Source organism: Argiope bruennichi, chromosome 2 (assembly GCF_947563725.1).
Source record: "Argiope bruennichi chromosome 2, qqArgBrue1.1, whole genome shotgun sequence".
In the NCBI taxonomy this organism is placed as follows: domain Eukaryota; kingdom Metazoa; phylum Arthropoda; class Arachnida; order Araneae; family Araneidae; genus Argiope; species Argiope bruennichi.
In genome coordinates this window covers 97,391,899-97,404,053 of record NC_079152.1, presented here as the reverse complement: position 1 = coordinate 97,404,053, position 12,155 = coordinate 97,391,899, and the positions used below count along the sequence as shown (strand labels likewise).

At 32.3% G+C, this 12,155-nt stretch overlaps 1 protein-coding gene across 6 annotated transcripts in view; it reads left to right on the top strand.

The window, feature by feature from the left end:
- Positions 1–12,155, top strand: part of LOC129958167 (AT-rich interactive domain-containing protein 3C-like) — a 245,479-nt gene that overhangs the window by 223,904 nt on the left and 9,420 nt on the right. For 5 of the 6 annotated variants that reach the window (XM_056070443.1, XM_056070433.1, XM_056070460.1 and 2 more), the window contains one exon: positions 1,357–1,428. The exons of the other annotated variant lie outside the window; for it this stretch is intronic. In XM_056070443.1, the coding sequence (XP_055926418.1) occupies positions 1,357–1,428 (72 nt within the window). The remainder of the gene's footprint in view (positions 1–1,356; positions 1,429–12,155) is intronic. 6 annotated transcript variants of the gene reach the window in all.

Sequence of the window (12,155 nt, the reverse complement as noted above, 5' to 3'; positions counted from 1 at the left end):
TTATATAATATATTCACTTGCCAAAGACACAATCTTTTAAATATCACTTTCTCCCAGCTCTGACATTTCGTTGCCATTTTATTGTGAATTATTATTATATAGGATTTAATGAAGTTGATTCTGCGCACGAAAATGTGTAATCTTACTTCTACAAAGTATGCTTTTATATGAAGAGATATACTTACATCCCGAGCACGTGGTACTGTCACAGCTAACATCTATACATATTGTTCTTGTGTTTTGTTTGCCAACCTAACTAGCCATCTTGACACTACTTGTGATAGAGCTGTCTCACCGTGAAACATTGCAGTGTAACTTTGATTTAAGAATTTGCCTCCCGTCGGGTTTATTTTCAATTTCAGAGCACATGGTTGCATGACCTCTTTCTCCTGTTCGAAACAAAATATTCATTTCGAAGAAAGATCCATAAATCTTTACGAGTCGGACAAATTCTTCAGGTTCTTTTTTTCCTTTCTGTTTCTTTATTTCCTTTTTGATAGCCAACAAGAATAGTTGCTATTTCGTTTAAGGGGAGGATGCCTCGACTGACGGGCCATATTTCTTGACATTGAAATTACTTATGACTCTACTTTCTAAGGTTGCTCAGGTTAAGCATTTATATAAATGCTTTTGATTTATCCGGCGTGTCCAGAGGTGGAAAGGGGTGAATAGTGAGGGGTCCCCTTCTCGGATTTTAATTTTCGTAAGAGATATTTTTAAATGCAAGAGTAATATGCAATTAAGAGAGAAAGAAAGAGAGAGGGGAACTTGCTATGAAGTTTGTTTTGATTTTCTGATCGTCATTGCCTGATGTTATAAATCACTTTGGGTTAGGTGAGTACTTTCGAGAGGGGGGAGGGGGATGATAAGTAGACTTGAGATGGAGAGGAGAATGGGCCAGAACAAAATTAAGTAAACCGAAAAAGGGGGAGGGAAAATGAAATATCAACAGTTTTTGTGACAGTGAAAGAGTGCGATTCCTGATGAAGATATAGATAACATCGGTGTTTGTTTTTTTAGATGTCTGTTCTTACTTTTTTTTATCCTCATATCCCAATGATGTTTCCCTTTTCGCACAGTATTTTCAGAAGGTTCACTTACCTGTAGGTCTATGTCTAATGAAGACTGTTCGTGAGATACGCAGCCTCTTTTGATTCTTTGTATAGCTACTGAGTAATTGAGTTTTCTTAGTCTTTCTAAAACCTGACAAAAAAGAAAATGTTTGTGCAATATATAGAATTGATTGATTTTGCCCTCACATTTCCAAAATGTTCATTTCTTTTTTATTTATTTGTCAAATGACGATAACTGTATACAGTTTTTGGAGGAAAATTCTGATTATTGTGTTTCCTCCAGAATCTAGATTAGACTTACTCTCTCCTGAGTGGGATATGCATATGGCTAAAAGGAATGGTTACTCTCCTTCAGGTATGTTGTTAGCTATCTAATTGTATTTAATCAAAAGTTTCCAATTAAAATGGAAAAATTTTTTCCTGTTTATTATTTTTTTATATTCCGAGTGTCAAGGACAAGTTGATTGGTTCTTGGCTTCATGGAGATCTTGATATTTAGTAGCAAATTATCTTAATGAAAGTAGAAATGCCTATCTTCGGTGTGAAGTGGTAACTTGAAAAGTGACAGGTCAGAAATAAACATAGACCACGACACAAAATTTTAAAAATGCTTCAAATTTCTCATGTCAAAATCGTAGCTTCCAGATCAGAGGAATATGGTTTTGAGATTCAATTCCAAAGAAATCTCTTGTATAGTCTTTCCTCCCATATTTTCCCAAATGTTGAATAACTTTGACGTTTACAAGCATAAGAGTATGAAGCGGCGTTTCATATACATGAAGTTTGGCGGCTTCAGGGATGCCAATTTCGCTAATTGATTATGGCTCAAAATTACCAGATCTAGATTTTTAAAACGGAAAATTAATGCAATTAAACTACCAACCAAAAAGTAAAGCAATTTTTATGAAACTAAATTTTAAAAAAAATATTTCCTGAGTCAAAATTATTGAAAGGAAGATATATTATATTAAAAGCGTGCTAATGTTGCTACATCTAAAATACTGATAAACTTAACCAAATTGGACATAAATATTAAGTTTATATTTGATAAATTTTTGTGTTCATAAAACCTCAATTTCTTGAGATTTTCGTTTTACGAAGGGTCAATACTTGGACAAAAGTCAGACATATCACAAAAAAAAAAAAAAAAACCTGGTTTAGATCCCTGCTTGAAAGTGATTCTTGATGAAGTCTTCTAGCCGGATTCCTCATTTCCTTCCTTTATATTCCATTTTATTCATATTTTTTTTTTTTTTTTTTTTTTTTTTGCATTTAAGCGATATTTATTTTAATTTGGTTAATGTAATGAATTAATTGAACTAGTTATTTGTATAGTACGAAAAGGAGCTTAAATGAACCATTGAGTTTCATTCTATCCATTATAAAAAAGTTTTAAAATATTTTTTAAAAATAATTTATTACAGAAAAGCCATTTTGTTTAATTTATTGCTGTATTCTTATAACACGAAACTTCGTTCAAGTTAATCATCCATTTTAACTTTCATTCGTCTTACTTGAGTTATAATTTGTTCATTTAAATGAAAAATAGGTTTTTTTTTTTTGTCCAAAATCTAGAAGTATTTTATCACCTGATGATCTTTAATTGCAAACTTATAGGGAAATATCATTTAATAATATGCTTATCAATCAAATAAGTATTGAAATAACAATTCGTAAATGAAATGGGCTCAAAGCAGCAATTAAGGATTAAGAAAACGCCTGCTTATGATTTTATTTTTAGATGAATTCGAGGAAATTCAATTACAAGATTCTCGAAATGCATTATTTTCCTATTCACATCTGTTAAAAAAAATATTAATTAGGAAATCCGACTGCTGTAATAAAATTTCCCATGTGTATGCAGATATATTGCCGTAAATGCAATTAATCGATAAAGATAATGAATCGATTTTTTTATATTGTCGGGTTATTATTAATAGTAATTGATTAAGATTAGCTATAACCTGTATACTAAGCAGTGAGTAGTTAAAGAACCCCTGATATAATAAATTAGTCAATAAGAGAGCTGACAAATCGGTTAAACTAAGACTATTTACGGGGTATAGAGCACATTTAATGTCGTTGCTATTTCATTAAGCAGTAATGAATATTACTTAATTTTTTCATCATTCCTACGATCTACAAGTCCTTAAATTAAATCGCCAATAAAGTTCCGTTATGAAACAGAAAGCTAAATATCATTTTTGGAATTTCGGTTCTCTACAGCAATTTGTATGTATGTTCTCTATATAAGTTGCTATTCGAAATTGACTCAACTCTAGTCCGAATGACTAAAATTATTGTAAATTAATAGTACACTTAACTTTTGGGGAACAAAAAATTGCAAACAACTATACTCGAAAATGCACATTTTGTAATTAGTTTCTAATTGATTGCTTTAAAAGAGAAGTTTTCCACATTTATTCAATCTCAGGAGGAATCTCAATCTCAAACAGATTTTTAAAATTAATTTCTCTTACAGTATTCAACTGTGGTTGCATTTGTGGCTGACAGTAGTCGATTTCGTGCTACAATGTTATTTTAATAGCATCGGAATGGGAAATGAAGTTCATTATAACATCGTCGAAAGTCACAAGTTAAGTCGTGCAAGTGTTTTTGAATTCTACCTCGAGAAGAAAGAGGGAAAATTAATTTATAAACACACCAAATTATAGGTTTTCGTAAGAAAGAATTAACAACAGAAAAAAATGAAGCTCAAGCCCTTTTTTCTATGTTACTTTGATTAAAAAGAATCGCCAAAGGACAAGTGTGTGTATGGGGGGGGGAGTAAAGGAAATCACTTCGAAGTTTGAAAATTCTAGCTATACCGATCACCTTAATGTGTTAATCTCTCGATTGTCCTTCGGATGCTATAAAAAAAGCTTGTTATGGTCACGACTGCGGTTTTTTTGATGAACTCTATTACATGCGGTCCTCATTTTTGATTTCTTCTTCAACCCTTTCAATCTCCAATAAACGTGATTAAATTCAAACTATACACGCGTTGGGGATTTAATACAACTAGGGGGAAATTGAAGGGGGGGAAAGGAAGAGAAGACTAAGAAGAAGGCGGGGAAGTGCAAGAACAGGTGGGGTGGGGGTGCACGATTGAAATTACGGAGAAAGAAACAATTATTTGCAACATTAAGAAAAGTCGCCAGAGTGCATCTTCGCGGAGTCATCAGAAATCACGGATCTTGTAAGGAGAGATCTTTAACGAAATAAAATAAGAGAAAAAAATAATTACAAAAAAAGCAGGTCCTTAGGGCACCTATGTCTTCGATTTCGTGACTGTCACTCCTTTTACCGGTGGTCCGGCGGTGAGTTGAATTATGCGCACTTTGCCAATTTTGGCAATACAGCGCCATTATTTCTTGCTCTACGAATCCGGGTTTTTTCTTAACACGCCAGTGCCTGTTTCTGTGAGAATTTATTTCGCGTTTAGATGATCTTAGGAAGAATTGATGAGATTTGTAGTTGGTTTCGCTTATTTAAAAGAAGTTGCCAGTACCTCCCAACTGTTGAGAGTTCATTATTGCTATACTCTTAGAGGAAGAATTTAAGAAAAAAAAAAAAAAATGCATATCCTCTTAATGGTGTTGGAAGAGTTCAATTGTTGTTAAATCCTTCGATTTCAGGAAAATTTGTTTTGGTTTTTGTCATCTAGAATTGCATTTTTTTAGAGGAATAGTTACTAGAGAAATCAAATAAACACTTTTATGATCAACTATCTTCTCATCTTTTAGGTTTTTTTAGTCAGTTTTTTAGAGTGAAAATCATCTTAATGTTTTTATCATTCTCCTAGAGAATATATATAAAACTAAACAGAGGATTGACTGTTTTTAATATTTTGAATTATATATATGTTATGGAAACGGATAAATATATTTCATGAAATATACGGGGTGTTCATTAATTATTGTCGGGGTTTCCGTACCACATAACTTTCGAATAAAAAATATTACGCAAAAACCGATTACGTATTCGTAAATTACAACTCAAAGAATTTTATTAATGATATTAAAGCGTAAAGCTTGCACAATTTGCACTTTGTAGGCATTCAGTTGAAGGCGATTATGTATTCGTAAATTACAACTCAAAGAATTATGAATACGTAAATTACAACTCAAAGAATTATGAATACGTAAATTACAACTCAAAGAATTATGAATACGTAAATTACAACTCAAAGAATTATGAATACGTAAATTACAACTCAAAGAATTATGAATACGTAAATTACAACTCAAAGAATTATGAATACGTAAATTACAACTCAAAGAATTATGTATTCGTAAAGTACAACTCAAAGAATCGCCTTCAGCTGAATACCTACAAAGTGCAAATAGCTTTACACTTTAATATCATTAATAAAATTCTTTGAGTTGTAATTTACGAATACGTAATCGGTTTTTGCGTAATATTTTTTATTCGAAAGTTATGAGGTACGGAAATCCCGACAATAATTAATGAATACCCTATATTTTTGATTATGCGATTAATTACAAATCATACTGTTAAATTTGTTCTTATAATATGTTAGATTTCAATGCTATTCTTTTGTTAAATTACTATCAGCACAGAATCATGGGTATTAAAATGTAAATTGTAAGAAGAAAGTAATAAATTTACTACAGCATCAGTTTGTTTTAAAAAAACCAGAGTATTCAAACTAAATGAATCTGTTAACATTTCAACAATTTTTGGAATTATTCCTCCATTAATTAAAAAAATTGTTGATTGGTACGCCATGGCGCAATTTGAGTTTTTTTTTTAATAATCTCAGTTTAACGCCGCCGAGCAATTTTTGAATATTTTTGAAATTCAGGGGAATTCCAAGGATGCAACATGCTAAAAATGTTCTGTCACTATCTTTTAAAATTGTTGAAGTATTTATATATATATATATAAAATGTTTCTGGAAAAAATACGAGATTCATAATATTGTTATATGTGAAAAATTCACACATTTTTTCCCCATGTATTTAATCTATTTTTAACCTAGAGTCCCCCCCCCCCTTTTTTTTTCTTCTGAAAATTCAAACTAGAGATATAAAAATGGGGTCTTTTTTAAAGCATTGAGGATTATTCAAATGAATTGTTATTTATCTATTAATAATGTTTTGAAAATATATATGTATTCTGAGTAGATCTTTTCGAAACGCTTTGTTCGATCTTTTTTGCTATCTATAATAATGTATTTTGCTAACTATAATAATGCGAAAATGTAAATTCACACAGGAAATACAGTACATTCAGGAAATTTGGAAGATTTTCCACGACGTTTTCTTAATGTTGTATTCTTTATTCAGGCATAATTAAGCTTGAACTTTGGTATTAAAATATTTTAAACATTTTTGAATGCTGACTTCATAATTAGCATTCTTAGATTATTAATATTCGAATTAAAATCTATGTTATTTTTTTTTACTATTTTAAGCACAACATACTTTTGAAACATTTGGCTATTTCTAATAAAAACAGGAAACAAAAAAAAATCTGAGAAAGAAAACTACAACAAGCAAAAAGTAAAAACTTGGCGCCAAGAAAAAGACAGGCGGAAAAAGCGCCAAGAAAAAAAGTTAACTTATCAAACTCCACATTCACCCTTTGCAACTTGTTGGCCCCTTTTGGCTTTATCATTAAAAATGCTTCACCCCCCTGCTTCCTTGCTTACCTACACAGAGAAGAAGTACCGCCTTTTGTTAGAGGTTGCAAAAAGTTAATTGAATTCGGGATTATAGAAATAGGTTTTCGAAGAATCATACCTATTGTTGAACGTGAAAGAAAATTATCGAAAAATGAGTGAAGATCAATTTCAACCCCCGCCGCCCCAGTTTTGATTTTTAATTTTTTCATACCACGGGGCGATTAAAGCGTTTTTTTTTTAATGCCAAGGCATTTTTAAGACGTTTTAGGATAATTAGTATGCAAAGCTGTTAACAACTTCTTTGTGCAGCTGAATAAAAATTTAATAAGAGATTATCCTACTTTGTATATGCTGGACGTTTTTCTTCCAAAATCTACACCGAAAAAACCTAGTCTGGATGTTTTTACTCTTTTAGGCTTTTGTATAGTGTTATTATAAATATGCTATGTCTTTCTTAGTTCAGAATTAATATATAATGCACAAAGCTTTCCCGGTTTTTTTTTCTGGTGCGCAACCTTTTTTAAAGGATTATCTTCCAGATTTTCGAAAGAAAGTGCAATTTTTAGGCAGCAAAAATACTTAATAACTAACAAAAATCTAAGGCAATTTTTTTTCACCCTGTTTCACGTTTCTTCATGTTATCTAGCGTGTATAAATTTTTAAACTGGATTTTGTACAGGTAAAAGTATTGGTATATTCAACCTACAGACAAAATTCAAGCTGCCCAACTTCTTTTAGAACGCTGTAACTTTTTTCGATGCATGAAATACTATGTATCTGGTTTTAGTGAAAAAGTTAGTGATTCATGCATAGACTACTCAAGTAAAAAAATCGACTCTGTTAAAGAAGAAAATACCTAAATATTTGACGATTTGAATTAAGTAAGAACTGGAATTTATAATCATTTTTGGTTTTCTGTTCATCTATCACGAAGTTGTAAATTTCACCCCCCCCCTTTCTCGTTAGATAAACTTATTTTAAGCAAACTTGAATAAATAGTAGCATTTCTTGACCGTCCAAACTAGAAAATTGGAAAGATAATGAGTTTATAAGGATTATATATAAATTTCCAATTTGTTTCTTTCATAAGACTGTTGAATAACAGGGAAAAGGAGTTTTCATTTGAAATGGGCTGAAATTTATTGTAATATTTTGAAAATTACCTTACTTTGACTGGTAAGTATTACTTTATTTTTGAAAGTATTTTTGATTAGTAATTTTTTGGAAACAAGAAAGGAAAAAACAATATGTCAAAATTTCAGAACTTTAATTAAAGAATTAATTAAAGATGGAATAATCTAATAAAGCATTTTTTAGGGTTACTTAATGTTAGTCTTGATACACAATGATTCAAAAATATGATTATTTACAATCAAATTGAAATATGCGAATTTAATAAATGAATGAACTAACAAAATAAACTATTTTTCTTTTATGAATAAATTATCGTATTTGGCCATTATTGCTTTTTACTGATTGAAATTTAAACATAGATAACGTGATTATCCTTTATTGGTCACTATTACTATCATTTTGTGTCCTCCCCAATGTTTAATATTAATAAATTATCGGTTGCCGAAATAAATAAAATAATGCCCATAATCTAATTGCTTATGCATAAGTTTGTGCAAAAATGTAATTGCTTGTCACTTGAAATTCCAATATTGATTTTTTTTTTAAATCAAAGTATGAATTATTTTAAAAATATCCAAAAAACAAACAAAAAAATGTCAAAAGAGAAAACAAAGTCAGAAACATGGCTAATAATTATTATACTGTGCTTGAATATGTAATATTACATAATCAATTACTCTTAGAAATTTTGAACTTAATGCTCATGCAGATAGAATCAATTAGATATTTTAATATATATTTTTTTCTTTTTTAACATACAAGGTAATACTGGCCTCTTTAGGTCTTCTTAGAAAACAGAATTTGCTTTCTTTTTGTTTGTTAGCTTGCTAATGCTAATTTGTTTACTGTTCAAAATGGGCAGCTATGTATATATTTAGTGTCATTATATAAATTTATAGGAAAATTTGATTTATATGCTTACAATTATTCATCGCAATATTTTTATTTTAAATTCATGCTGAATTAAAGAGCCTTAAAAAAGCTAAGGCAAGAAGAAGATAATCATCATAGACTGACCGCGCAGTAATCGTAAATAAATGAAGTAATGTATAAGATAATTACTACGATCCAACATTTTAAATTTAATATATACTAGCAGTACCCGGTGTCACTTTTGCTACCGTTATCTTATTGCAGTACTCGCCACATTCGATCATTTCACTAAAATCTGGCGATAAATTATTTTTTGGCGAAAATGGCTGTATATCAAAGCTGTTCCTAACGCTGAACAATATGGAGAGATTATAGACATTGTTCCAATTGAAACCGAGGTATCATTTCTGTAATCCACACATAGATCGAAATTCAGAGCGGAGACCTCCGTTTCGGATCAAATATCAGGAACGTTTGTTCTTTCACTTCTCCTATGTCTCAAATTTAACTGTCTTTCTCTGTCAGCAGACAGGCGAGATTCAATCTGTCTGTAATTCAATTGCAGTGCGATTTAAAAAGAGATGGTTACTTCACTCAGCAGAAGATCTCCTTTGAAGAAAGTGTTTACATTCTTTCTCTGATATTCGCTAACCCAACGTTTCTTTCCTCTACATTTTCATTATCGCGCAACAAATAAGCGTTTTGGCATTTAATGTGCTCCGGCCAAGGTTGAATTTCCTTCTTTTGGGGATAATGAGATTTGAATCGCTGTTTAAAATAAGATGTAAACAAAGAAATGTATGGTATATGAATACCACAGCTCTTGCTATTTGCACATGCGAAGTTTGAGATTTCCGTTCACGCGCGGATAAGTGCAAAGCACAGATACTGCTGCTTTACGCATGCGCGAATCGTAGTAGGAAAAAAATTAAAATCGCAATTATAAAACTCCTTTTTTTATTTTGATATGATTTCAATATACTAAAACCTTCCCCAATAAATGTCCTACAAAATGGTACAAATATCTCCAAAATTATTTAAGTATTTCTCGAGTTTTTAGGGTTTTAACATACAGACGCTTTCAGGAGACTTCATTTTATACTATGCATAGATGCCATTAGATATGTTAGGATTCATCGCTTTACTTGTAAGAAATATCCAAGTAGCTATATGTCATCTCGATGAATTGTATTTTTTTTTTATTTCATACAATTTTTCCAGCCATTTGAAATCTGAATATATATATTTCATTATTTAATTCCATTTCCGTCAATATTTCTGAGATGTCCTGATCAGGGCTTATTACTCGCCTTCCGTAATAAATGTAAGTGCGCGGAGTGATAATTTATTTTGACAAGTTTCGTTTTAAAAACCCCTTTTGCTATTTTTGCTTTGATAATCGCATTAAAGGTGCTAATTAGATGAGATGTGACCCGCTGGGTGCCCCGTGTGAAACGGTTTCCGTGTCTCTGCAAGAACCGTTCAGTCTTTCATCACTGTCGTCTTTTAATTGAAGACCGGGATGCACATCCTAATTACTTTATTCTCTAAAATCATAACCGCTGATTAAAGAGAAAGGCGCGCGGAATAAAAATAAACTCGATGAAAACCGCGTGCCAGGTCCCAAAAATGTCTGCAGAAGTTTCGTACAGTATTTGTTATTCTTTCAGAGCCACCTTTACTACATACACTTATACATCCAAGTGGCGAGATATATCCCCCGCACCACACATCCGTTCGCTCACAAACGCTTCGCTTTTCAGAAATATGTAATTAGATATATGAAAATTCGGGAAAATTTAATTAGAAATTAGCCGTAACCCGCCGCCAGTATTCAAATTAGAGGCAATGCTCACACACATACACACACACACACTTGAAGAAAAATATAATTATCTCTTCTCTAATTTTGTGCATTAAACGATCATTAATTTTCTACTTGTGCTTTCCCTTTCTTGACGCTTGCAGGATTAATGGAAGTTGCAGTGACGAAAATATATTGTTATTCTTGATTAACATGCGCGCGATACGGGTTTATAAAGTTATCTAATTAGGCACATAAATATTGGCATTTCTTATTAATAGATGAGAAAAGGTAGAGAGAGAGTGAGAGAGAGCCGACCAATCGGTGGAGGAGCAATGGCGCGGCCTAGCGGAATTTTAATTTTTAGATTTTTCCAAAGGGTGTGGGGGGCAGAAATGGTTAGGGAGGGAAAGAGACTCGTCGTCTTATGAAAACTGAATCGATAGGGGGGTTATTGCAATCGTTCGATCGTTAACGCGAGCCGTTTAGAAGGTGTTTGGGGCCGGGAACGAGGTGAAAATGAGCTAGATAAATTCATGAATGCTTGATTAAAAGCGGCCGCGTAATCTGATAAAGTTTGTTTTTCCTCCTTATTTTTGGCGAGGTTTATGTCTTCACTTTAGCTTTCTGGCGCGCTATCTGATGGATGGATTCATAGGACCCTCCCTCCCTTTCGAATCTTTTGCGTTCGCTCGTTTCCCGAGTTGACAATCGGTCCATTAATTAACGTTTCAGTTTCAGAAAGTGAGCCATTTAAACATTTCTTGAATGCCCTTGCCTCGATTCCGGATGGGAAAACGCTTCCTCTTGTTTGCGTAATGAACATTCTTACCGGAGGAAGCAGCAGCAAGATGCCGGTTGAAATTTCAACTATTAATGATTGCCGGCTCACTATACTGACTCTGCACGCTCCCTTCAACCTCCTGCACAGCTGTCTGTAGACTGAAATTTTCAATGAAATGTACAGCTTTTCGCAACTTTGCTTTATTATAATAGGTCTAAAGCCACTCTCTTCTGTTTTGCTTGTTTTCCATTTTTTTCTATAGGAAGACTGCACTGGTCTCATGATAAGATCTTGAGAATATTTCTTATATAATATGCGTATAACGCTTGTCCGTGTTATCATGCGGATAAGATAACTAGACTAATTTTGGATAACTGGCTTGGAATATGTTGTTAGAAATGTAAAAGATCTCAGAAGAGTTTGTAAATGGCCCATCTAGCTCGGAGATGGTGGAAATATGGAGGGGTGGGATTTTTTTTTCCGCTGTAATTTTCTTATATTAGCACCTCATTAAGGTGAGGAATTTTTGTATTTGCAGTTTTTCGTTAACAGCAATATCTTGGAAGTTAGGGCTGAAAAGTTATTTTCAAGCCCTAATATGGACTGCTTCTAACATCAACAATTTATATTGCCAGATAGTAACTTATATACAAAGGAATTTACCCATGCTTTCCAGCTTGCCAAGAGGAATTTTATTTCAGTCATTTGAAGCCAGTGGGAGTAGCCTTTCCAAAATTTTCTCAAAAATTCTCTCATAAAAAAATTTACCCCCTTTCTAATTTCGGACTAAATTATAGACTTGGATACGGCTACGAATGCCTGCATAATATAGACAAA